We start from the raw sequence: 27,266 nt of genomic DNA, 5'->3' as shown, positions 1-27,266 counted from the left end.
CATAGTATAGGTGTACTGAATTTTATTATATATCTCTAGCCATGGGGGGGGTATCTACTTTCCAATACTTTGCGATGCAGTTCCTCGTGACTGTGCATAGGATTCTAATAAAGGTGTTGAGGTGTCTGTGGAAATTATCTATATATTCACGTAATAGAGCCTGTTGAATAGTGAGGGCAAAGTCCTCATCAAGTAGTTGATTAATGAGAGTAGACAGTAGTCTCCAAATCCCTCTCACCTCCGCACATTCCCACCACATGTGTTTGTAGGAGCCTACTTCCCCACATCCTCTATAGCACAAATTGTTCCCATGTTGATACATGTGGGAGGTTCTCACCGGGGTCAAATGCCATCTAAATATAGTCTTCATAATGTTTTCCTTTAGGTCTACACTCACAAGCCCTTTGTCTGCAGACTGAAACAGTACCTCCCACTCCTGTACCTCTCTAACTATGTTCAGCTCTTTTTCCCATGCTATCATTATGGGAGATTTGGTTTTATTCAGGGAGGATTGTAGGGCTAAGTAGATTCTGGATATGGAGTGCTTATTTCTAGAAGGGCAATTGAACTGTAGACATCTTACTTGGGGATTTTTTAAAGAATCTTTGCAGGGAGGATCCTAGTTGAAGGTAGAGGTACTAGTGTAGCTTGTCAGGCAGTAGTTTTCTCTGTAACTGGGAGAATGAAATCAGTTTCCCGCTTTCCACAATGTCTGCCACCCTATATAACCCCTTATTTTCCCATTTTTTGATCTGCATGCGGGGGTCGCCAGACAGGAGATACCGAATTGGTGTTAGTAGGGAGTATTCCGGGATAAGGTCTCCTCTCTTCACCGCTTTCGTCCATATGTTTACTGTCAAGTTTAATGTGTGGGTCTTAGGGGATGCTTTACTAGAGTGTATTGTCTGTGTATCCCACAAGATTGAGTATCTTCCCATTCCCTCAATTCCGCTTCCAATGAAACCATATAGCTTCCTCCGACCTCTTCAAGAGCATAGAGTCCTGTGACAATCTGGCTGCTCTATAATAGTCAATAGTTCTGGAAAAACCTAGAAAAAGGAAAAACCTGGAAAAGGTCACTTTATCAGATTTTTCACTGTCACCTTCATTTTGCACCTCTTGGATACACCTGTAGCTCCTGCAATGTCTATTTCTGTACCTCATAGATGGATTGAAAGAAGATTAAAGTTCCCCTTCCCTGGTCTCCTTTGTCTTCTACCTCTTGCGATTAACTTTCTGCCATTTTGTTTAAGGCAGAGACTTGCAGAGGTGATCCTATGAAATGGGGGAGAGTCAGGTTCAGGAAGAACTGGGACTTTTAGACCCAAGACCTTGCATACTTCCGGTATATCCTCTGGCTCCTTGATGCTGATCATCTTAGAGTCTTTTGTGATGAATTAGGCAAAGGGGAATCCCCATTTATATTGAATCTGATATTTCCTCAGTATTTTAGTCAGGGGTCTCAGCGCACTTCTTCGCTGCATGGTCCGTAAACTTAGATCTTGGTAGAATTGGATCACGTTCCCCTAGAATTTGAAGGTAGGATTTTTCCTGGAAGCTTGGAGTATTTTTTCTTTATCTGGGAAGAAAGTTAGTTTTATCACCACATCTCGTGGGGGGAGACCATTTTTCGGTTAAGCCTTTAGGGCTCTGTGGGCCCTTTCAACATGGAAAACATAATCAGGGGGTGTTCCCATTATTTGGCTAAAGAGTTGAGAAATGTATGCAGGAATCTCTTTGTTGGTCACTTCCTCTGGAACTCCTTTTAATCTGATGTTATTCCTCCTGCTTCTATTCTTCAGATCTTCCTGCTTGTCTTGAAAGTCCAGTAAAAGTTGTTGTTGTGAAGAGACCACTTGTGAGACTTTGTCTACATTCTCTACCATTGCATCTTTTTGGTCCTGTAATATATCAATTCTGTTTCCCATATCTGTTAGGTCCGACTTAATTTCAGACAGACTGGTGGTCACTGAGGTGTGGATTGAATCTATTTTCTCCCATAATTTCTCGAAATTGTCAGCAATGTCCCTTTTGGAGACCAAAGTCCGCAAGTCAGCTTTTGTAAGTGGGGTGTTATCCTCTAGCTTTTGCAGAGAGTCCTGATCTGATTCTTCTTCTGTCTCCATGTCTTTATTAGATTTGGTCGGTTGAGAAGATTTTAAAAAGGAAGACGTAGTCGTTGCAGTCGATTTTGCTGATTTATCGCCCTTTACCACCCTCCTAGTAGTCAAATCTTAGTATTAATATCTTCTCAGCCCCTTACTGCGGGTTGTAGTGGGCCCTCTTTACTTTTGTGTGTTATTGCAGATGTATACAAGTTTTAGAGCCTCTTCTTCTATTAAGGTGTACCCTTGTGACAGGTATCTGAAGTGACCACTACCTTCTGTGGCCCTAGTAAGGCAGATGATAAGGATAGGGTGTATACGTGGGTAGCTTTGTCACGGCTATTTCATGTTAGAGGTAGGGTGAAGTTGAGAGGGTGCATTGCCCATTTCATAGATTTAAGCGGGTACCCTCTTTATCCCCTCTTTTGTAGCTACATATTAGCTCTGTAGATCAGGGAGATTATTAGGATAGTCTCTGGTGTTCAGTGGCATGAGAGGGCCCCCTGTGGGTTTGCATTGCATCTCCCTGCTGTGACTGAACACCTCTCCAGGTTACTGAAACTTTCTGGTTACAGTTAGGATTATACTGTGTATATAGGGCTGCCCCGTGGGGTTGTTACAGCCTGTACATGTTTATTGCTTGGGGTATCCCTGAGACCCAGATCCAAGCCTCATTAATGGTTAGTGGCTATCACTGAACCCCTCTGCGTGTGTACCTCTGGTATGTCTACCGTACAGTCTCTTTGCCCCCCTTATTTATGGCCTAGCCCAAAATTTATTTTAACTGTGTAAGCAGGGTGGGTATCCCTTATTTGTGCTGAGAGTCTCTGTATGTGGCAGAGTATTGTATCCTCCAGGTAGGTCTGAGGCTCGCCACCTGTACTGTGCGTGTGTGTGTAATTGGAGCTACGCACTTACTTTCTCCATCCAAGATGGCGCCTCCCTGTGTCCTTTGTACCGGCCTCCTGATACAGACGTAGACGGGTCCTTAGTTGCTATGCCGCTTTGATGTGCAGTACTCCTTTCCCTCTGTCATGTTCCCTAGATCCGGTTCTAGGAGTGGTAGCCCACACTGTCCGGCTCCGCTTTGTAGCTATCTCCTCAAAGTTGGAGTTTTTCCATTGAGGTTCACAGTACTTCTCCCTCCATTAAGATTCTCTGCTATGTTAGGGCGCCACTTGATTCACTCGCCTGCGGGAAATTTTCACTGAGCACCCGGTCTGTAGCGATGATCCGCGGGTCACCTCAGGGGGCTGAATTCCACCACGGGGCCTGATACAGGCTGCAGGTTCCTGCTCAGCCCCTAAATTACTCTTGTCTTTTCACAGAAAGGTGGTACATGACCACCGAAAAATGTACACTTAGAAAGCACTCAAGGTCCCTTATTGTGAACTGGGATTAATGAGCAACGAGAGGCAGATATTCAAGGGAAACAAAATTTAAAATATAACTTTTATTAGGGCATTTAAAATAATGGAAAAACAATACTTATTAAAACCACAGGAAATAATTTTAACCTAAATCAGGGTTAAATTTGCCGGGTAACTGTAGTGCAATATATAAATAGCAAATCACAATGCTAAGACTCCACTTGAACAATTAAAGATTGAATAGTAACTTTATCTGGAAAGACCTAGGATGTGGATGTTAATCCATAGGGCTCTATTTATCAAGGTCTGGCGGACCACCTCGCTGAATACGGCGAGCAATACGCTCGCCGTATTCAGCATTGCACCAGCAGCTTGCAAGAGCTGCTGGTGCAATGCCGTCCCCTGCAGACTCGCGGCCAATCGGCCGCCAGCAGGGGGTGTCAATCAACCCGATCGGGTTGATTTCCGGCGATGTCTGTCTGCTCAGAGCAGGCGGACAGGTTATGGAGCAGCGGTCTTTGTGACCGCTGCTTCATAACTGCTGTTTCTGGCGAATCTAAAGACTCGCCAGAAACACGGCCCTTCAAGCTCCGTATGGAGCTTGATAAATATGGGCCATAGTCTTCAGATAAATAATGTATTATATAATCTCATTAATATTGTATATCTGGGGGAGTCCTAGTGATAGGATTGAATCTAGTTAGATCTGGATGTATTATCATTCAAGATGTAAAATAGTGATTATGGCACATTGTGATGTCCCATGTACAAGGAAAGTAATAACTATATCTTTCCGATAGGATTAAGGTAATTTAAGGTAATCTTATGATATTCTGACTGATAAAATATTGAAATCTTAATTTCCTCCTGGTTCTCCTTATCCTGCGGATTATAACTGATAGGGTCTGTGTTGGGTAATCTGGAGATTATCGTTATTTATCCACAAAAATTCACTTTAAAAGATTACGCCAGACCATTTGAAGATGCTGGGGTCCTGATGTGAGTATTGAAGTATGCCAATCATGTCAAGATACATACAATGGGTATTGAAAATAATCATCCACTTGAAAAGAATCACATTTTGTTCCTTTGGAGCCTGAAATAAAGACAGACACAGTTTTTGTTTATCCAGTTGTTACTCAGTGAAACTTATAACATCCAAGATCTTTTGACAGTGCCTTGCCACTACCAGGGACTGATATGCTCCTGCAAAGCAACAAAATGTGATTATTTTCAAGGAGGGGTGATTCTTTTCAATACCTACTATATGGTATTCATATGGTTAATCAGTGATGAGGATAGATTAGGGTTAAAATAGGTCAATGTCACACATGTAAATGGAAATTTCCCTTCCATAGTAAACAAAGGGGTTTATTGAAAATAATTTTAGAGTAACCTACAGAGGTGTGACTTAAAGAGACATTAAACCCCAAATTTTCCTTTCATGATTCAGATAGAGAATACAATTTTAAACAACATTCCAATTTACTAATATTATCTCATTTGCTTCATTCTTTAGATATCCTTTGTTGAAGAACTAACAATGCACATGGGTGAGCCAATCACACGAGGCATCAATGTGCAGTCACCAATCAGCAGCTACTGAGCCTATCTAGATATGCTTTTCAGCAAAGGATATCAAGAGAATTAAGCAAATTAGATAAAGTAAACTAGAAAGTTGTTTAAAATAGCATGCTCTATCCAAATCATGAAAGAAAAAATTTTGGTTTCATGTCCCTTTAACTAGTATCTGTCAGTTTTGTGTGCCCCCAGTTTCTGTTTTTAGAACAGGTACATAAAGGGACAGTAAAGTCAAAATTTAATTTAAATTGAAAGGATGGAGTGTGAAATTTCAAACAACTTTCCAATTTACTTCTATTACCAATTTTGCATAGTTCTCTTGGTATCATTTGTTAAAGAATAACCCTAGGTGAGTTCAGGAGCGTGCACATGTCTTTAGTCATCTGACAGCTTTATCTGCAACATTGTTTATTGTAGTGTTATACAATGTTGTAAACATTGCTGCCATAGACTGCTAAAGACATGCACGCTCCTGATCTCCTATCAGCCTACCTAGGTTTACTCTTAAACAAAGGATGCCAAGAGAACAAAGCAAATTTGATAATAAAAGTAAATTGGAAAAGTGTTTAAAATTACATGTTCTATCAGAATCATGAACTTTTAATCTTGACTTTACTGCCCATTTACTGCATATTTAAAAAGCGCACCTAAATAATCCTGTGAAAGTATCAATGAACCTAGACAGCTCTTAAAATGTATCTTCCACTACATTAGATTCCAAAATGCATTCCAGGTTTAAACAGTTGCGCCTAGATTACGAGTTTTGCGTTAACAGGGGTGCGGTGCTACAGACAGCGCTGGTATTACAGGTTTTTACAAACCCGACGTTAACCGCAAAAAAGTGAGCGTAGAGAAAAATTTAGCTCCACATCTCACCTCAATACCAGCGCTGCTTACGTTAGCGGTGAGCTGGTAAAACGTGCTTGTGCACGATTTCCCCATAAGAATCAATGGGGGAGAGCCGGCTGAAAAAAAAACTAACACCTGCAATGAAAGCAGCGTTTAGCTCCTAACGCAGCCCCATTGATTCCTATGGGGAAATAAAAGTTATGTCTACACCTAACACCCTAACATGAACCCTGAGTCTAAACACCCCTAATCTTACACTTATTAACCCCTAATCTGCCAACCCGACATCGACGACACCTACATTATATTATTAACACCTAATCTGCCGCTCCGTACACCGCCGCCACCTACATTACACTTATGAACCCCTAATCTGCTGCCCCCAACATCGCCGCCACCTAACTACATTTATTAACCCCTAATCTGCCGCCCCCAACGTCGCCACCACTATAATGAAGTTATTAACCCCTAAACCTAAGTCTAACCCTAACCCCCCTAACTTAAATATAATTTAAATAAATCTGAATAAAATTACTACAATTAACTAAATAATTCCTATTTAAAACTAAATACTTACCTATAAAATAAACCCTAAGCTAGCTGCAATATAACTAATAGTTACATTGTAGCTAGCTCAGGGTTTATTTTTATTTTACAGGCAACTTTGTATTTATTTTAACTAGGTACAATAGTTATTAAATAGTTATTAACTATTTAATAACTACCTAGTTAAAATAAAGAAAAATTTACCTGTAAAATAAAACCTAACCTAAGTTACAATTACAACTAACACTACACTACAATTAAATTAATTACCTAAATTAAATACAATTAATTACAATTAAATAAAATTATCTAAAGTACAAAAAAACCCAAACACTAAATTACAGAAAATAATAAAGAAATTACAAGATTTTTTAAACTAATTACACCCAATCTAATCCCCCTAACAAAATAAAAAAAGCCCTACCCTACACTAAATTACAAATAGCCCTTAAAAGGGCCTTTTGAGGGCATTACCCCAAAGTAATCAGCGCTTTTAACTGAAAAAAAAAAATTAAAATTCCCGCCCCAACATTAAAACCCACCACCCACACAACCAACCCCACTACTCTAAATCCCACCAATCCCCCCTTAAAAAAACCTAACACTAACCCCCTGAAGATCACCTTACCGGGAGACGTCTTCACCCAACCGGGGCCGAAGTCCTCAACAAAGCCGGGCGAAGTGGTCCTCCAGACGGGCAGAAGTCTTCATCCATCCGGTGCGGAGCAGGTCCATCTTCAAGACATCCGACGCGGAGCATCCTCTTCTTCCAACGGCTAAACACAGAATGAAGGTTCCTTTAAATGACGTCATCCAAGATGGCGTCCCTTCATTTCCGATTGGCTGATAGAATTCTATCAGCCAATCGGAATTGAGGTAGAAAAAATCCTATTGGCTGATGCAATTAGCCAATAGGATTGAACTGGCATTCTATTGGCTGATTGGAACAGCCAATAGAATGCCAGCTCAATCCTATTGGCTGATTGGATCAGCCAATAGGATTTTTTCTACCTTAATTCCGATTGGCTGATAGAATTCTATCAGCCAATCAGAATTAAAGGGACGCCATCTTGGATGACGTCATTTAAAGGAACCTTCATTCAGTCGTCGGCCGTGGAAAGAAGAGGATGCTCCGCATCGGATGTCTTGAAGATGGACCAAGACTTCTGCCCGTCTGGAGGACCACTTCGCCTGGCTTGGATGAAGACTTCGGCCCGGTTGGGTGAAGACGTCTCCCGGTAAGATGATCTTCAGGGGGTTAGTGTTAGGTTTTTTTAAGGAGGGATTGGGTGGGTTTTAGAGTAGGGTTGGTTGTGTGGGTGGTGGGTTTTAATGTTGGGGGGGGATTGTAATTTTTTTTTTTCAGGTAAAAAAGCTGATTTCTTTGGGGCAATGCCCCGCAAAAGGCCCTTTTAAGGGCTACTTGTAATTTAGTGTAGGGTAGGGCTTTTTTATTTGGGGGGGGGGGGGCTTTTTTTTAATTTTGTTAGGGGGATTAGATTAGGTGTAATTAGTTTTAAAATCTTGTAATTTCTTTATTATTTTCTGTAATTTTGTGTTTGATTTTTTGTTCTTTAGATAATTTTATTTAATTGAAATTAATTGTATTTAATATAGGTAATTAATTTAATTGTAGTGTAGTCTTAGGTGTAATTGTAACTTAGGTCAGGTTTTATTTTACATTTAAATTTGTCTTTATTTTAACTAGGTAGTTATTAAATAGTTAATAACTATTTAATAACTATTGTACCTAGTTAAAATAAATACAAAGTTGCCTGTAAAATAAAAATAAACCCTAAGCTAGATACAATGTAACTATTAGTTATATTGTAGCTAGCTTAGGGTTTATTTTATAGGTAAGTATTTAGTTTTAAATAGGAATTATTTAGTTAATTGTAGTAATTTTATTTAAATTATATTTAAGTTGGGGGGGTTAGGGTTAGACTTAGGTTTAGGGGTTAATAACTTTATTATAGTGGCGGCGACGTTGGGGGTGGCAGATTAGGGGTTAATAAATGTAGGTAGGTGGCGGCGATGTTAGGGCCAGCAGATTAGGGGGTTAATAATATTTAACTAGTGTTTGCGATGCGGGAGTGCGGCGGTTTAGGGATTAATATATTTATTATAGTGGCGGCGATGTCCGGTTCAGCAGATTAGGGGTTAAAAATGTATTTTAGTGTTTGCGATGTGGGAGGGCCTCGGTTTAGGGGTTAATAGGTAGTTTATGGGTGTTAGTGTACTTTTTAGCACTTTAATTAAGAGTTTTATGCTACGGCATTGTAGTGTAAAACTCTTAACTACTGACTTTAAAATGCGGTACAAGGCTTGACAGGAGAGGGTGTACCGCTCACTTTTTGTCAGACTCGTAATACCGACGCTATGCAAGTCCCATTGAAAATATAGGATACGCACTTGACGTAAGTGGATTTGCGGTATTTCTGAGTCTGGCCAAAAAAGTGAGCGGTACACTTGTACCTTCAAGACCCTTAATACCAGCGGGCGTTAAAAAGCACCGTTGGGACCGGCCAGCGCTGCTTTTTAAGCCTACCGCAAGACTCGTAATCTAGCCGTTGGTTAATAAAACAACCAGTGTCCGTTGCTATAATAGACAAATCCTGAGTAAATAAATTATTATCCACAACTTGTGTTTCAAATGTATATGAAAAGTCCTTTTATTTGGAATATAAAAGTGTATATATCCATGTAATTTCTGGTATGAACGTTTAAATGACATGCTCTCTCTTAATAATGAAAGTTTAATTTTGTGTTTACTGACCTCTTTAACGCTATATTTAGCTCTATACGGTTCTCTTCTGACTCAGGCACCTGCAACGATTCTGGGGGGCCTCAGGTGACTTTTGGCAGGCACAGTGGGGGAAACTGCATGATTACTATGGAGGAAATGAGCTTGCCTTGTTTTGTTTGGGTGAGTATCCTCATTTAGGTTTTGAGCTTAATCACTTGGAAATGAAATTAATGCCAGCAGGCTTATCGTAAACCTAAATAACAATCAGTAAGACGCACCACTTATCTAGAGATATATAGTGGATTAACCTTAAAATAAACCATTTTAATTTGCCAGTGTTTTTGAGTATCTATTACCAAACTACCTTATTAAGTTTTAATAATTCACTGAGAAGGGATTTTTTTTGTACTTGTTGAAGTAGAAACAAAATCTATTGGTATCTCAAAAATCAGTTCTAAATATGCACCCAGTAATTTGTTTATATTTTATTAAAATCATTTATACTGTATGTTTGACTTTCTTATTTTACATTTATTTTAACATAAAAATTAGTTATAAAGAACTAGGTCGATACGTCTGCCCAGAGAGTAATCTATGTTTAAAAAATACAAACCCCCTAGCTAAAGTTACAAAAAATAAAAAAAAGTAAATTACAGAAAAAAACAAAGCTATCTAAAATATAAACCTAAACTAATACCCCTATAAAAATGAAAAATCCCCCCAAAATTAAAAACCCCCTAATCTAATACTAAACTACGAATAGCCCTTAAAAGGGCCTTTTGTAGCGTATTGCCCTAAGTTTAACAGCTCTTTTACCTCTAAAAAATACTAAGTCCCCCCTAACAGTAAACCCCCCACCCACCAAACCCCCCAAAATAAAAAAACCTAACACTAAAAAAACTAAACTACCCATTGCCCCTAAAGGAGCATTTGTATGGGAATTGCCCTTAAAAGGGCATTCAGCTCTTTTACTGTCCTTAAAAGGGCAATCAGCTCTTTTTCAAGTAAAAAAAACCCTAATCTAAAAAAAACACACCAAGGTAGACCAGAAGTGTTCATCATGTTTAAAAACATAGCAATTAAGAGCAACTTTAACTATTGTTAAAAGGTTTAGACGCTTTATTCAAGTAGGTGAATAAAGTATATAAGAATAAAGTGTAACAGGAATAATCTATTTTCACAAAGGCTACCATGAATGAAGCTCTTTTATGGCCAATGCAGAATCTTTTTAAAAAAAATGCATACTTTATATGAGCGGAGTATGTCAGGGTCTTAATCAATGTACCGTAAAAAATGACTCAGAAGATCATTATATTAAAACAAGAGTAGAATATGTGTAATGATCTCCAGTGTATGGTCACTTCTGGATGAGTCTGATTATTTACAGTACATAGTAATTAGGAGACCAAATGCGTTTATATGACCTAATCAGTATGTTGCATATCAATATCAATTTATAATGAAAACAAAGTGCATGGATTTCATATTAACTAAGGGCTATATTACTCTCATTGTTTTCAAAGCATTAAAACATCATTCATAAGCAAGGTTACATGTATTTTCTGAGTTATACCCGACTTCTATATTCAGAAATGATTTGCTTAAAGGGATATAAAATACAACATTTTTATTTCATAATTCAGATAGAGCATACAGTTTTAAACAACTTTCCAACTGACGTAAATGATCAAATTAGCTTAATTCTCTTGATATCCTTTGTTGAAGGAACATCAATGCACTACTGGGAGCTAGATAAACCCATTGGGTAAGCCAATGACAAGAGGCATATATGTGCAGCCATCATACAGCAAGTAGCTCCCAATATTGCATGCTTTTCAACAAAAAATACCAAGAGAAGTAAATAAGAAAGTTTTAAAATTGCATGCAACATCTGAATCATGGAAGTTTAATTTTTACTTTACTTTTCCTTTAAGAATAATAATAATATTAATAATAAAAAATAATGTGCAGCAACTGTTTAACACTTAGTATATGTTAGAAGCTGAGTAACAATAATCCGTTTTCTCTCCATGTAAAATACTGTGGTGACCCTAGTGAGATAAGGCAGCTGAGCAGGTTCTTTGACACTACCCCTGGTAAATGGGGACTGTTGTGAATAGCAACGAGATTCAGCTGAAAGTGCAGTGTAAGACCTTAGAAAAGCATCTGTACAAAACCAGTGTTAAGGAAATATATTGAAAAAAGGAAAAGTCCCAAACTACTCCTCAATATAAAGTATTGCAGTTGAAACCAAAGTTGGTTAAAAATAATTAACTGTATTGCGTGTTAATCCAATAAAAAAGGCGGACTCCAGTAGGGTCAAAGGAAAGTTCATAAACCTCAGTCCCTGTGCTTAACAGCTGACATTATACACATTTGCACCTTCTGGCTGAATTATTTTTGCACACCCACGCTGCATGTCGCTATAGTGATGGCTCAGTTCATAGATATATTCACACTATATTATCCTGGATGACATGCTTCTTTTTGTGAAGAAAATATATTATTACTGCCAATAGAAACATAAAAATGAATGTGATGTTGAGAGATAGCTGTAGAATAGAATATGCATAAGCCATAAATAGGATTGAAATGTATGAGAGATAACCAGAAGCACCATGCAATGTCACAAATGCATATCAATGGTTACTGAGCTTACCTATAGTATATATTAATTGCTAAAAGTCCTTAGATGCTGATGTATAACAATATTTATAGTCCATGTGATTTATATAATAGTTCATATAATTGTCACTGAGTTCTGTATAGCATTTAGGCAGGGCTCTAAGACTCGTATGGACCTATACAGTTCTAAACAAGAGTAAATGGATAAGTGTAAAAACATTAATCATGAAGCACAACACCTACATACTTTGCAAACCTGAGGTTATCATAATGACATTCCATAAGTTCAGTGGCCTTGTTCCAAACCAGATCACTATCCATATATACAGGTGATACAATCTGAAAACCAGTAGTTAGAACTGAAACATCATTAAAACTATATATAATCAGTATTGAAGATGAATGAGTTTATGCAGTTTTGTAAGTCTAAAAATAATCTTTACTCCCACTCCAACCCACTAAACAACAACAACCCAATAAGAAGTTTCCTGAATATCTAATATCTTCTGCTTGATTCCAGTACAGTGCATTGAGATAAGAGAATGATTTGTGATTCTACATAAATAATGTGGGTGTCTTGGAAATAGAGCTGCTATCTAGCGCCTCCTTGTAGTTGGAAGTGGAGAGTCGATCACAAATTTTGATACTGTAAAAGGACAGATAAGGATCTCCTTATGTTTCCCAAAAACATTAATGGCATTTGTAGTGTGAGTTGATCTACCACTATACTCTCTATATGTACTCTAAAATCCTTAATCTGTAGTCCCATAGATAAAATATCCTTGCCCTGAGGAACAAGGGAGAGGTTGGGTTACGTTGATGACTACACAACTTTTCCAGTGAAAGTAGTAGCTGCTTAGAGCTCAGCAGTATGCTCATGATATCACCAACATCCAGTTCTGGACTAAAGTCAGCTAAATACTGGGAGTTGTGTGCCATAATGGTGCAGCAGTTGCCAGGAAACCAGATCAGGCATCCAGACAGGTTATACCAAAAAGTTTATAGTTAACAGTGTAGTCAGGAGACTACAGGCAATCCACACCACATAGCAGTTAAAAAGCTCCAACCTGTAGACTAAAACAGAAGAACAAATTATCCAGTATTTGACCCAATCAATTGACAACAGGTTGGATGTGCTAATAATTTAGGGTTTACAGTATTGGCCAAATTTAGTGGGGCAAAAAGGAACTGTTGTAAATACAATTTAGTGTCTGCTGGTTTCTTATTTAAGCTGAATGTTTGTGCTTGTATCTTAATAGGTAGTTGTGGTCTGATGTTATATAAAAAGTGCCAAAGTAGGTTTAAATTGTTAAATATGATGGCTTATTAAAGCATGAAACCATATAAAAAAAACATGATTGGCAGCACTGGAATATAGTCTATTGTATGACTAAATTATCAAATATATAACTGGAAATGTAAGCTCCTTTGTGTATCAAATCTCCAAGAGAAGGCATTTAAACCTGGACCACGAACGAAGGACTATCAAGGGGAGTGACAACATGTGTTCTTTGTGTATATTATCTTTATTACATTTTTAATGAATAGTTAAAACAACAGAATTTAAAATAAATAAAGCATACATATTACAGCAATACTGAAGTCAAGACAAATGAGGTAAAAACATAAGTGAAATAAGTAAGGTGAACTTTGAAAGCTAAACAATGACCTCTATGAACAAAAAAATAAAAAAATCAGAAGACTAAGCATATAATCAATACCTATAAGAGGTTACATTGGTAAGCTACTCAGTACTTGACAAAGAAAAAGAAAGAGAGAAGAGAGGGAAAATAACAGTGCAGAAAGAAAATTAGATTAAGTAGATCCAAGAACCATATATCTAAAGCTTAAAATAACTAAGTCATAAATTCATCTCAGTAGGAATAAAGCACTTCAGACTGAAAAGTGAATAACTTAAAGGACCAGTAAATACAGTAGATTTGTATAAACAACAAATACCTGATAAAAGACAGTGCAATAGCACTTAGTCCAAACTTCAAATGAGTAGTAGATTTTTTTTTTGACTAAGTTATGTCTATTTAAACTCCCTGTTTCATATGACAGTCATAAGCCAATCACAAATGCAAATACCTATATTCTGTGAATTCTTGCACATGCTCAGTAGGAGCTGGTGACTCAAAAAGTGTAAATATAAAAAGGCTGTGCACATTTTGTTAATGGAAGTAAATTGGAAAGTTGTTTAAAATTGCTGCTCTATCCGAATCATGAGAGTTTAGATTTGACTTGATTTAAGATAATTAGATAGCAAAGTGGACTAGAGAACGGCGGCACCCTCCGACCTGGAAGACTAGGTATATTGTTCATTGGTAGTGGTCTCATTACGACTCGCCGGGCCACTCTTCAACATTTAAAAGGTATATTTATGTTTTAGAATTTAGCCATTGGGTCCAATAAAACTTCATGACTAAGAAGAAATCTTGCTTTCCTCTCAAGGTGTAATGGGCTTTTTTCTAGGCTAAAAGTGTGAGAAACCGGATTCACCCATTCTGAGAAAGAGGGTGTTTCTGATCTCTGCTAGTACCTCGGTATTGAACGCTTAGTGCAGTTGGATATTAATTTAAAAATGTTATTTTTAATTTAAAAGGAATTCAAATGTTTCCATGCATTAGGAGTTGTAACCTCATTTTTTAGTGGGCAAGTGAGTATCATTTGCATTGCATTAATCACCAAAGACCAATACATTTTGACGATTTTACATTCCCACCAAATATGTAGGAGAGAACCCTTCTCAACACAACCTCTCCAGCTTGTTTGAGCATGTCGGATAGATATGGCGCAATTTCTGTGGAGTGAGGTACCACTTTGTGATAAGTTTAATATTTGTTTATGACACTGTTCCGGAAATAGAGGATTTATTCATTGCCAGGAATATCTCTTTCCAAAAGTCTTATTCTGAATAAACGTGTTCAGATCTCTTTCGCATTTAGTTACATAAGAAGGGTTGTTAGGATACCATGCTAATGTAAGCCATTTATAGCAGATTAATAAGCTTCTGCAAATTTGGGGAATATATACATTCTCTAATGGTGTTAAAGAACTACTAAGGCACTTTTTATGTTGATGTGTTGTGAAAAAGTTCCTTACTTGAATATGTTGTGTCCTTTGATGTTAGAAGTGTATATCCCATCCTTAAATGGACATACTACTTAAAACTGAAATGTGCCCGAGTGCATTTCAATTTTTAATAAAAGTATTTTTGCAATATAATTGCATTAACAGGAATGTTTCTAATAGCTTTCACTGTTTCAGTGGCATACGTACATATGCTCTGCATGCCTCATGTCTCAGTATTCTAACACCACACCTACTTAAAGAATCAGCAGACATGATACAACACTGTTGCTGACTTTCTGAGCTTACACAGTATTTAAAATGTTGGCATTCACAGCATATGTGCATATGCTGCTGAAATGGTGATAGCTTTTCCTAGACAAGTATATTGCAAAAATGCTTGTATTCAACAATGAAATAAACTAATGAGCATTTCAGTTTTAACTATTTTGTCACTTAATTAGCTTAATTCCATGTGCTGTTAGTGAATTATTAGAAAAATCACAAAGTTTGAGAGATTTAGTTTAAAGGGACATAAAACCCAAATTTTTTTCGTTCATGATTCAGACAGAACATACAATTTTAAACAACTTTACAACTTACTTTCATTATCAAATTCTCTGTTTTCTTGTTATTCTTTGTTGAAAATGAAGGAAGTTAAGTTGAGGAGTGTGCACGTGTCTGCAGCACTATATGACAGCAGTTTTGGAACAATGTTATACGTTAGCAAGAGCACTAAATGGCAGAACTATTTCCTGTTATATAGAGCTGCAGACACGTGCACACTACTTATTTGGATATCTCTTTAACAAAGAATAACATGAGAACTACACAAATTTGATAATAGAAGTAAATTGGAAACTTTTTATAACTGCATTCTCTATCTGAATCAAGAGAGAAAAATGTTGGGCTTCATGTCTCTTTTAACATCTGTCCACACACTTCACTCAGTTTTCCCTCTCAACTTGCAGGTGCAATGGTAATTCCCAGCTTATCGTTCTGGATCTATAATGCAGTTTTGATGTATACCGACGTAACTGGAAAACCAAATGTTATCACACGTTATCGCATCCAGCTTGGAAAAAACAGTCCAGTGCGTATGTAGCTCTGAACTTCTCCTGTCATTTATTTACCAACTACTACTAACTTACTTTTATAATCTGTTTCCTGCACTGCTCATTCTCTGCTAATGCCGTCTACATGTCTGTGTCTGATACTCTCAGTCTTTATACTGTCCTGGTAAGCATCCTGTTCATTGTTACAAGTTCATTATGCCTCATTTTCTCAGGTGGACCCAGTCAGGCTTTGGCATGCTGTGAAAACTGTGTTCTTTAACCAGATCTTTATCTCCTTACCCATGGTCCTCCTTATGTATCCATTCATGCAATGGCGTGGAAGTCCCTGTGGGACAGAGTTGCCCACTTTCCACTGGGTGCTCCTCGAGCTATCGGTCTTCGCAATCATTGAAGAAATTCTCTTCTATTACTCACATCGGTAAGTTATGTTGCGGAAATATATCCATTTGCTTTAAAGTGATTATCACTGATCTAAAATATCCACTTTGTTAATACAACAATAACTATTCATTAGAAGTAAAATAGAGAATTTTTTTTTCTTTTTAAATTCTTAATTGTGCATATTCATGCATTACTTAATAATCCTTCAATAGTATTTCTCAACCTCCTACCCTTCTAGATTGTAAATTCCCACGGGAATAGGGCCCTCAATTCCTCCTGTATGTGTTTGTACGTTTTGTCCTGTCTCTTACAAGTTTTATATCATTGTTTTATTTTAATGAACTGTATCCATGGACAGCACTGCGGAATATGTTGGCGCTTTATAAATAAAGTATAATAATAATAGTGAATTCTACAAGTGTGAGTCAATATAACTGGAAATTAAATCATATTTGCAAATTCTTGTAAATGTGCTGCCAGTTATGTGTGTATTCTGGAATGAGACTGATGGGCAGAAGATAATTTGTCTTTCTGATTTGGCAAGTAGCTTCCAGAAAAAAAAAAGAAATAAAGGGCTCTAACTACATCATGAAAAAAGTATAGCACAAACTCTCATGTAAGGCTACAGTGTTTTCAGATGGGCTAAAGTATATATTTGTGTAAATGAAGAGGGAGAAGCATTTCAAAAATAAAAGAGAGAGAGAATGATTATCTGTTTTCCTGTAGAGTTTTGCAGACAACCCTACAGGAGAAAGCTTAAAAAGCGTTAGAAACCTGTAGTGAGATGAAACATGTTGATCTGTATGAAACAAGGATAATTTATGCTGAAGCTAAACTATAGCTCACAGTACCACACTACAAATAAGTAAACATTACTAAAGTTGGCAGTTAAAGGGACAGTTTACCCTAAATTGTTCTCCCCGTTAATTTGTTCCCAATGATCCATTTTACCTGCTGGAGTGTATTTAATTGTTTTCACATAGCTCATTTACATTGTATATCAGCATTTGATTTTGTCTGAGGTGCATTTTGACAGTTTTTCACAGCTCAACGGTGCTAGTTCATGTGTGCCATATAGGTAACATTGTGCTCACCCCCATGGAGTTATTTAAGAGTAAGCACTGATTGGCTAAATTGCAAATCTGTCAAAAGAACTGAGATAAGGGCACAGTCTGCAGAGGCCTAGATACAAGGTAATCACAGAGGTAAAAAGTGTATTAATATAACATTGCTGGTTATACAAAACCGGGGAATGGGTAAATAAAAGGATTATCTATCTTTTTAAGCAATTATAATTTTGGTGTAGACTGTCCCTTTAAGTATAGGCTACAGAAAAGCTGTGCAGAAGAAATTACACTCCCATTGGGAGGTAGGAGATATAAGCAATAAAATTTACAGTTGCTCTCTAAGTATTGGGATTTGGTATACAGAGATAATATAAAGAAGCATGCGTGTGTGTGTGTACAGAAAGTGATGCAATAAGGAAATATGATTTCCCTGCAAGCTGAACCCATTTTAATGGGTTGCGGCGTCAAATGGCAAAACTATTTCATATACATAAACATAAAGAAGTAACTTCTAATAATTGTTATACTCTGCAGCTGGTATAACAAGTCACTGGAAACACATTCATGGAAAAATTATTTTTCAGGACACTGTTCCTTTAAAATTAGGTTTAAAAAGGTGGAGGGGAGAAATCCAGGAGACTTGTGAGATTTTTTCTTTCTACTCTAAGTGACACAAAACTATAGCTTTACTAGCGATATCTGGAATTTTACCAATATGGTCAGTATTTTTAAGGTTCTTCTAAGTGTGTTGATTATAAACTTATTGTGCTAGATTATGAGAGGAGCGGTAGTTCTTGCTAGTGTTCGAGCGTTAAAACCGCTAGAAAAAAAATCTTTTGCACTCATATTATAATTTGAAAGTAAAATGTTTGCACTCTCGTGTTCTCAAAGTCGTGGTAACAAACAGAATTTGAGAAGTCGTGAACGCCCTCAAGGCGCTCAAACACGATTGTGGTTATTTAGAAGAGCGTCAAGATAATATTGCATATTTCATAATCCAATGTTCTGCACATAGCAGAATATGTTCTATTTATTCTTAAAGAGATATTTAAATATAAAAAGCAGTTTTAGCTGCTGTATAATGATTTATGCTATGTAATAAATATTTACATCTACTGTGTGTGTTATCAACAGATTGTTCCATCACCCAAGTATATACAAACACATCCACAAACAACACCATGAATGGACTGCCCCCGTAGGAGTGGTATCATTATATGCTCATCCTCTGGAGCACATTGTAAGTAAGAGAGAGAATGCTGATCATTTTTACCAATTCTCTACACGTACAGCAAACGTCATGTACTGGGGCGTATATCTCTAGTTATATAGATATAGCATTATAGTAATATTTTGTAGTGTTTGAATATATAGATTTTATAGAACATATACACATCCAGACAAGTAAAGAGAATTGTTTCCATAACATACAGGGTTTTCTTTGCAACAGAGAATTCTGTGTAATGACATGTTAATGAGATTCTCAATGTCTCATCTGGTTTGTTCTGAGCCTTAAACCAGAATTTCCTACTGCAAGGAAAATAGTTTCAAGTATATTGATTTGCACTCATCTGGATGAGTAAATGTGCTATAAACTTCAGTGTAACAAACCAGAAACCAACTTTGTTCTGAAAAGTTCCAATGAAAATATAACACCTATGCATTATAATCTATTCTGTAAAATGTTTAAAAAGTTGTCCTGTAGGTTTCACTGGCATAAGGGAGCCCATATTTCAAAAGAGGATGTAGAATCAAAAGTGGAAGTACTGTAAATCTATTTTATGTGTTTTTCTTTCATACAGTTGGTGAGAGTCCACAATCCATTACTCCTGGGAATTACTCTTCCTGGTCACTAGGAGGCAGCAAAGATTCCCAAACCCCAAGATCTTTATAAAAACCCCTCCTACCTTACTGGAAACTAGTATTGTCTTTGTCTCTGCTGGAGAGAGGTGAAGAATGAAGATGTGCATGTTATTCTTCAGTAAGAGAGGTTCTCAGACTGAATTGAGGCCCTTTTGCCCTCAGAGTGCAGTGTTTGTCAGATGGTTGTGTATGGAGTAAGGGTAGTGACTTTTTTCACCTCATGGGAATTTAGTCACAAGCCTTCTATGGGTTTCTCAAGGAAATTTCCTTTGCCGCCTCCTGCTGAGTCTTCAGTATACTCCTAGTCCTCTGCTTATATATTTCAACACTGGTTTGGCTTACTACTGTACTCTATAAGCCTTTTAGGTTTTATATATATATATATATATATATATATATATATATATATATATATTATATATATATATATATAACAGAATTATTGTATTCTGTTATTGCCCTTTACATTTTTAACACACTTTGGCCCCTATTTATCAAGGTCTGGTGGACCTGATCCGACAGTGCGGATCAGGTCTGCAAGACCTCGCTAAATGCGGAGAGCAATACGCTCTCCGTATTCAGCATTGTACCAGCAGCTCACAAGAGCTGCTGGTGCAACGCCGCCCCCTGCTGACTCGCGGCCAATCGGCCGGCAGCAGGGGGGTGTCAATCAACCCGATCGTACTCTATCGGGTTGATTTCCGGCGATGTCTGTCCGCCTGCTCAAAGCAGGCGGAGAGGTTATGGAGCAGCGGTCTTTGTGACCGCTGCTTCATAACTGCTGTTTCTGGCGAGCCTGCAGGCTCGCCAGAAACACGGGGCATCAAGCTCCATTCGGAGCTTGATACATTTGTGTTTTGGGCAGTTTTTTTTTCCTGTGGGCGTCAGGATATCGCACGTAAGCCCTTGGGTTTGCGCACGCTGTTATTTGTGTGTGTGAGTCTATGTATGTCAGGGTTGCTCATGTTTGGTTTTGGCTTACTTCCTTTTTAACACTGTTTTCACACGCATTCCCTAACTTCTTGGTGAGATAGCCATCGGGTGTGTAGTCTGCTTGTGTCCTGCTTTTGGATTAGCATGCTCTGGCCTAGTAAGTTTTTAAAGATCTTTTCTGATGGGGGGGGGGGGTAAGTTTTCCTTTTTCCTCGAGCTCTTCTTTGGGGGTTTAACTATTTATGCTTTTTCAACTTTGTATATTTTTGCATTAATGGAGCCTTCTGATTCTATCTCTAAATCCTTCCTAGAAGCTTGGCTTCCTGAACACTTTCCTACCAGTGATAATTGTGTTTATTGTAAAAAGGCTTAAGTTTTACTTCCAGCTTGTGACAGATGCTTAAATATTTGTCTATTCTAGTCTAATGGGTCCATTTATCATTGTGCGGACATGATCCACTATAGCACCAGCAGTTCTTGTTAACTGCTGGTGCAACGCCACCCCCTGCAGATTCACAGCCAATCGGCTGCCAGCAGGGGGTATCAATCAACCCTATCGTATTGAATTGGGTTGATTTTCGGGGATGTCTGTCCGCTGCCTCAGAGCAGGCGGACAGGTTATGGAGTCTTTAGACCGCTGCTTCATAACTTGTGTTTCTGGCAAGCCTGAAGGCTCGCCAGAAACACGGGGCATCAAGCTCCGTTCAGAGCTTGATAAATAGACCCCTAATGCTGCTCCTTTTGTTTTTTCCTTACTGGGGACTTCTATTGCCCCTGGAGTAAAGGACCCCATCTGTGCAACAGTATCTGAAATGTTAGCAGCTATGCCGCCTTAAAATAAGTGTAAAAGGTCAGTTCATAATTTGCCTTCTACTAGCTCTAAGCATTTATGTTTCTGCTGAGTCTTCAGAAGGAGAGATGTTCTCTGGTAATAAGTGGTCTATCTCTGATCATAAAGCAGATTCATCCTCTTTTTTTGTTTAAAGTTGATCATATTCGTTTTGTTTTAAAGGAGATTTTGCTTTCTTTAGTGGTTAAAAAGTAGCTAAGGACAAGTCTGTAAATCGTTTAGATTTAATTTATAAACCCATGGTTAAGTCCTCTGAGGTTTTCTCTGTCCCTAATGCTGTCTCTGTGATAGTCTGTAAGGAATGGTCTATTCTAGATAGTCTTATTCTGCAAGGTTTAAGAAAATGTATCCTCTACCTGCTTCTAATATTGAGCTTTGGGAAACTGTCCCTAAAGTGGATGGGGCCATTTTTACCTTGGCTAAGCGTACTACTATTGCTTTGAAAGATTATTCTTCCTTTAAAGACCCTTTATATTCTGCTAGTAAAGTTTCTTTTAACTTGTTGGAATTGCTTAAATGTGCTAATGCTTTCATTTGTGATCATTAAAAGGGACAGTCTAGTCAAAATTAAACTTTCATGCTTTTGATAGGGCATGCACTTTTAAGGAACTTTTCCAATTACTTTTATAATCAAATTTGCTTTGTTCTTTTGGTATTTTTTGTTAAAAGCTAAACCTAAGTAGACTCATATGGCTAATTTCTAAGCCCTTGATGGCTCCTCATCTCAGTGCATTTTGACAGCATTAAACCATGTGTACCATACAGATAACATTGTGCTCAGTCAGCAATGATTGGCTAAAATGCAAGTCTGTCAAAAGAACTGAAAAAAGGGGGAAGTCTGCAGAGGCTTAGATACAAGTTAATCCAAGGTAAAAAGTATATTAATATAACCATGTTGGTTATGTAAAACTGGGAATGTTTAATTATGGGGTTATCTATCTTTTTAAACAATAAAAAGCTTGAGTAGACTGTCCCTTTAAGATTAATGCTAAGGGTATGTCTTTGGCAGTTCCCTCCAGAAAAACTTTATGGTTAAAGTCTTTGCCTGCTGATATGGTGTCTAAATTCAGACTTATCTTTCTTTCCATGTAAAGAAATTGTTTGGTTCTGCTTTGGATTCAATTATTTCTACAATGACTGGAGGTAAAGGAGCTTTTCTTCCTCAGGACCAGAAGCCCGGGGGTAAAGCTAAAGCTTCTAATTTTTGTTTCTTTTATCAGAACAGGGAACAAAAATCCTATTCCTCCTCTCAAAAAGCAAGGTCCCTCTGGCCTCAACAGGAAGCCAAGTTCTAACTGGAACAGGCTTAAAGATTCACAAAAATCTACCAGTACTTCCAAATCTTCATGAAGGTGTGGCCCCCGACCCAGAGGCTCTGGTAGAGGGCATGTTGTGCCCTTTTCAGGAAACTTGGTTTCAGTTTTTTCTGGATCCCTGGGTTTTAAATATAGTTTCTCGGAGTTACTGGATAGGTTTCAGAACAAGGCCTCCCTCCCGGAGGAAGATTTATTTTGTCCAATATTCCAAAGGATTATTTAAGGCTCAAGCCTTTTTTCAGTCATTTTAGGATCTAGAATATATGGGAGTGAATATTCCTGTTCCTCTGTTTGAACAGGGAATGGGATTTTATTCAATTCTCTGCATTGTTCCAAAGAATGAGGGAATCAGACCCGTTTTGGATCTAAAAGCTCTGAAAAACTTAGGAAGAGTCCCTACTTTCAAATTGGAGACTATAGTATTCGGTCTATTCTGCCTTTTGTTTAGCAAGGTCAGTTTATGTCCAGAATGTCACGCCGCCGCACTGCTGCTTGCTATGGCTGTTGTCATAGACACAGGTGGTGCTTCAGAGCGTGCGGTGATGTCATCGCCACACGCTGACTCTCCATACTGGATGCCGCTCCTCTGTACACCTGTGTGTCCTCCTTGGCGCAAATCTGCGCCTATGTAAGTACCTGCAGTGCTTACATGCACTGTCCAAGTATAGGTGTTACTTAGTGTGCTCCTGGGTGTTATGGTTGCTGTATGCTGGACTGTTATATTGTTGCTGACCTCTGCTTGTTTGACCACTCTGCCTCTTTACCCCTAAACTGCTGGATTGATATTCTGCTGCTGATCTCTGCTTATCTGACCTCTCTGCCTGCCTAACCCCTAAACTGCTGGATTGATATACTGTTGCTGAACTCTGCTTGTCTGACCATTCTATTGGTTTACCCCTGAAATGTTATACTGTTGGATTTCCCTTTGTTGCTGACTCCTGCCTGTTCCTGGTCCTTTTATTGGTTTACCCCTGAACTGCTATTCTGCCAGATTTCCTTCCTATTGCCGCTAAGGACTGCCCTGCCTTCTGTGAGTACTGCTTACCTCATTTTACAAACTCTCTGCGCTCTGGGATATTCCCTATAACTCTACTTGACGCCGGTATAAGAAGACTACTGGCCAAGTTTGGTTTGATAGAGGAATATCCCACAAGCATTACATTATACTTGGACCATGGATCCAAATGAGGTTGCAAGAGCAGCCCATCTTCGGGGACAGATGCTGGGAACCCATACCGTACACTTACAGAATGTGGACTCTAAACTAGAGGCTATATCCGCTATGCTCTCATCAATGGTTGCAGAAAAGAACACTACTCCTGTTGTTGCGCAGCCAGTCCCAGCTGCCAGTGCTGTATCCTCTTCCCCTGCTTCTGGAAATATACCTTGGATACCTTTGCCTGACAAGTAAAATGAAAGTGTCCACAGCTCTCCAATGCTGGAAAATATCTTTATTAGGACAAAATAGCAACGTTTCGAGGCTAATGCCTCTTAATCATGCATAGGCTATTACAAACTTAACACACCTTATATACCTGTTGGTTTGGCGCCACAGGGCCCACAACCTGTAAAAATAGTGACACCTACTGGTGTTCATATGTATAACATTAAAAAGTCATTTTATACAATTATATATACATGCTTATAGGAATTGTATGTTTTACTGATGTAACAAGAAAAGATTGTGTCTCTTTTGAATTTTGAAAAAATTCACAAGGTTAATCTTAAACCATTTAGATTGCACACATGTTCTAACAAGAGTTAAAAATCTTTTATTTGATGAAAGCAAGGAAATTTCTGACTATAGGTAAATGCCTTCTATGTACTAGTCCAATATTAAACTATGATAAAAGTTTAATTCTTAATTTATCATATCAAAATTATTTTATTAAATTTATATTGGATAGGGGTTACTAGGGACAATAGTACCATTACATAACTGATTTAATACTGCTGATAATAAAACTATTGTTGGACCCATATAGTAGAACCTTTATTTGAACAAACTGTAACATACTTAAAGGTAAACTGACAGGTCTAATTCTCTGTTTAAATGTTTCTAGTTTATGAATCCACCATGATTCTTTCTGCTTTAATAAGGTTTCTCTATCTTGTCCATTTCTCTGGGGTTTTATCTGATCAATCACTTGCCATCTCATTTGACTGATATTATGGCCTTTTTCTATGAAATGACAAGATACTGGGGCCTCTTTGTTTTTACAGCGTATATTAGAGCGATGTTGGCTCATCCTATCTTTTACTTTACGGGTGGTCTCGCCCAAGTAAACCAGAGAACATGGACACTTGATTAAATATACAACGTGTGTGGTATCACACGTATAGAAACCTCTAATTTCATATCTGGTGCCATTATGGGGATGATGGAAAAAACATAATTTATGTAAGAACTTACCTGATAAATTCATTTCTTTCATATTAGCAAGAGTCCATGAGCTAGTGACGTATGGGATATACATTCCTACCAGGAGGGGCAAAGTTTCCCAAACCTCAAAATGCCTATAAATACACCCCTCACCACACCCACAATTCAGTTTAACGAATAGCCAAGAAGTGGGGTGATAAAAAAGTGCGAAAGCATATAAAATAAGGAATTGGAATAATTGTGCTTTATACAAAAAACATAACCACCCCAAAAAAAAGGGCGGGCCTCATGGACTCTTGCTAATATGAAAGAAATGAATTTATCAGGTAAGTTCTTACATAAATTATGTTTTCTTTCATGTAATTAGCAAGAGTCCATGAGCTAGTGACGTATGGGATAATGACTACCCAAGATGTGGATCTTTCCACGCAAGAGTCACTAGAGAGGGAGGGATAAAATAAAGACACCCAATTCCTGCTGAAAATAATCCACACCCAAAATAAAGTTTAATGAAAAACATAAGCAGAAGATTCAAACTGAAACCGCTGCCTGAAGTACTTTTCTACCAAAAACTGCTTCAGAAGAAGAAAATACATCAAAATGGTAGAATTTAGTAAAAGTATGCAAAGAGGACCAAGTTGCTGCTTTGCAAATCTGATCAATCGAAGCTTCATTCCTAAACGCCCAGGAAGTAGAAACTGACCTAGTAGAATGAGCTGTAATCCTTTGAGGCGGAGTTTTACCCGACTCAACATAGGCAAGATGAATTAAAGATTTCAACCAAGATGCCAAAGAAATGGCAGAAGCTTTCTGGCCTTTTCTAGAACCGGAAAAGATAACAAATAAACTAGAAGTCTTTCGGAAAGACTTAGTAGCTTCAACATAAAAACATCCAAAGAATGCAATGATTTCTCCTTAGAATTCTTAGGATTAGGACATAATGAAGGAACCACAATTTCTCTACTAATGTTGTTAGAATTCACAACTTTAGGTAAAAATTCAAAAGAAGTTCGCAACACTGCCTTATCCTGATGAAAAATCAGAAAAGGAGACTCACAAGAAAGAGCAGATAATTCAGAAACTCTTCTGGCAGAAGAGATTGCCAAAAGGAACAAAACTTTCCAAGAAAGTAATTTAATGTCCAATGAATGCATAGGTTCAAACGGAGGAGCTTGAAGAGCCCCCAAAACCAAATTCAAACTCCAAGGAGGAGAAATTGACTTAATGACAGGTTTTATACGAACCAAAGCTTGTACAAAACAATGAATATCAGGAAGATTAGCAATCTTTCTGTGAAAAAGAACAGAAAGAGCAGAGATTTGTCCTTTCAAAGAACTTGCGGATAAACCTTTATCTAAACCATCCTGAAGAAACTGTAAAATTCTCGGAATTCTAAAAGAATGCCAAGAAAAATGATGAGAAAGACACCAAGAAATATAAGTCTTCCAGACTCTATAATATATCTCTCTAGATACAGATTTACGAGCCTGTAACATAGTATTAATCACAGAGTCAGAGAAACCTCTTTGACCAAGAATCAAGCGTTCAATCTCCATACCTTTAAATTTAAGGATTTCAGATCCTGATGGAAAAAAGGACCTTGTGACAGAAGGTCTGGTCTTAACGGAAGAGTCCACGGTTGGCAAGAGGCCATCCGGACAAGATCCGCATACCAAAACCTGTGAGGCCATGCCGGAGCTACCAGCAGAACAAACGAGCATTCCTTCAGAATCTTGGAGATTACTCTTGGAAGAAGAACTAGAGGCGGAAAGATATAGGCAGGATGATACTTCCAAGGAAGTGATAATGCATCCACTGCCTCCGCCTGAGGATCCCGGGATCTGGACAGATATCTGGGAAGTTTCTTGTTTAGATGAGACGCCATCAGATCTATTTCTGGAAGTTCCCACATTTGAACAATCTGAAGAAATACCTCTGGGTGAAGAGACCATTCGCCCGGATGCAACGTTTGGCGACTGAGATAATCCGCTTCCCAATTGTCTACACCTGGGATATGAACCGCAGAGATTAGACAGGAGCTGGATTCCGCCCAAACCAAAATTCGAGATACTTCTTTCATAGCCAGAGGACTGTGAGTCCCTCCTTGATGATTGATGTATGCCACAGTTGTGACATTGTCTGTCTGAAAACAAATGAACGATTCTCTCTTCAGAAGAGGCCAAAACTGAAGAGCTCTGAAAATTGCACGGAGTTCCAAAATATTGATCGGTAATCTCACCTCCTGAGATTCCCAAACTCCTTGTGCTGTCAGAGATCCCCACACAGCTCCCCAACCTGTGAGACTTGCATCTGTTGAAATTACAGTCCAGGTCGGAAGCACAAAAGAAGCCCCCTGAATTAAACGATGGTGATCTGTCCACCACGTTAGAGAGTGTCGTACAATCGGTTTTAAAGATATTAATTGAGATATCTTTGTGTAATCCTTGCACCATTGATTCAGCATACAGAGCTGAAGAGGTCGCATGTGAAAACGAGCAAAGGG

General features: G+C 38.1%; 1 protein-coding gene across 3 annotated transcripts in view; it reads left to right on the top strand.

Annotated features, from left to right (window-relative positions):
• Window positions 1-27,266, top strand: part of FAXDC2 (fatty acid hydroxylase domain containing 2) — a 176,667-nt gene that overhangs the window by 84,621 nt on the left and 64,780 nt on the right. For all 3 annotated transcript variants that reach the window (XM_053718707.1, XM_053718706.1, XM_053718708.1), the window contains 4 exons: window positions 9,274-9,377; window positions 15,866-15,987; window positions 16,183-16,388; window positions 18,553-18,658. In XM_053718707.1, the coding sequence (XP_053574682.1) occupies window positions 9,274-9,377; window positions 15,866-15,987; window positions 16,183-16,388; window positions 18,553-18,658 (538 nt within the window). The remainder of the gene's footprint in view (window positions 1-9,273; window positions 9,378-15,865; window positions 15,988-16,182; window positions 16,389-18,552; window positions 18,659-27,266) is intronic.

Source organism: Bombina bombina, chromosome 6 (assembly GCF_027579735.1).
Source record: "Bombina bombina isolate aBomBom1 chromosome 6, aBomBom1.pri, whole genome shotgun sequence".
NCBI classification, from domain to species: domain Eukaryota; kingdom Metazoa; phylum Chordata; class Amphibia; order Anura; family Bombinatoridae; genus Bombina; species Bombina bombina.
This window is presented reverse-complemented; position numbering and strand designations above follow the sequence as displayed.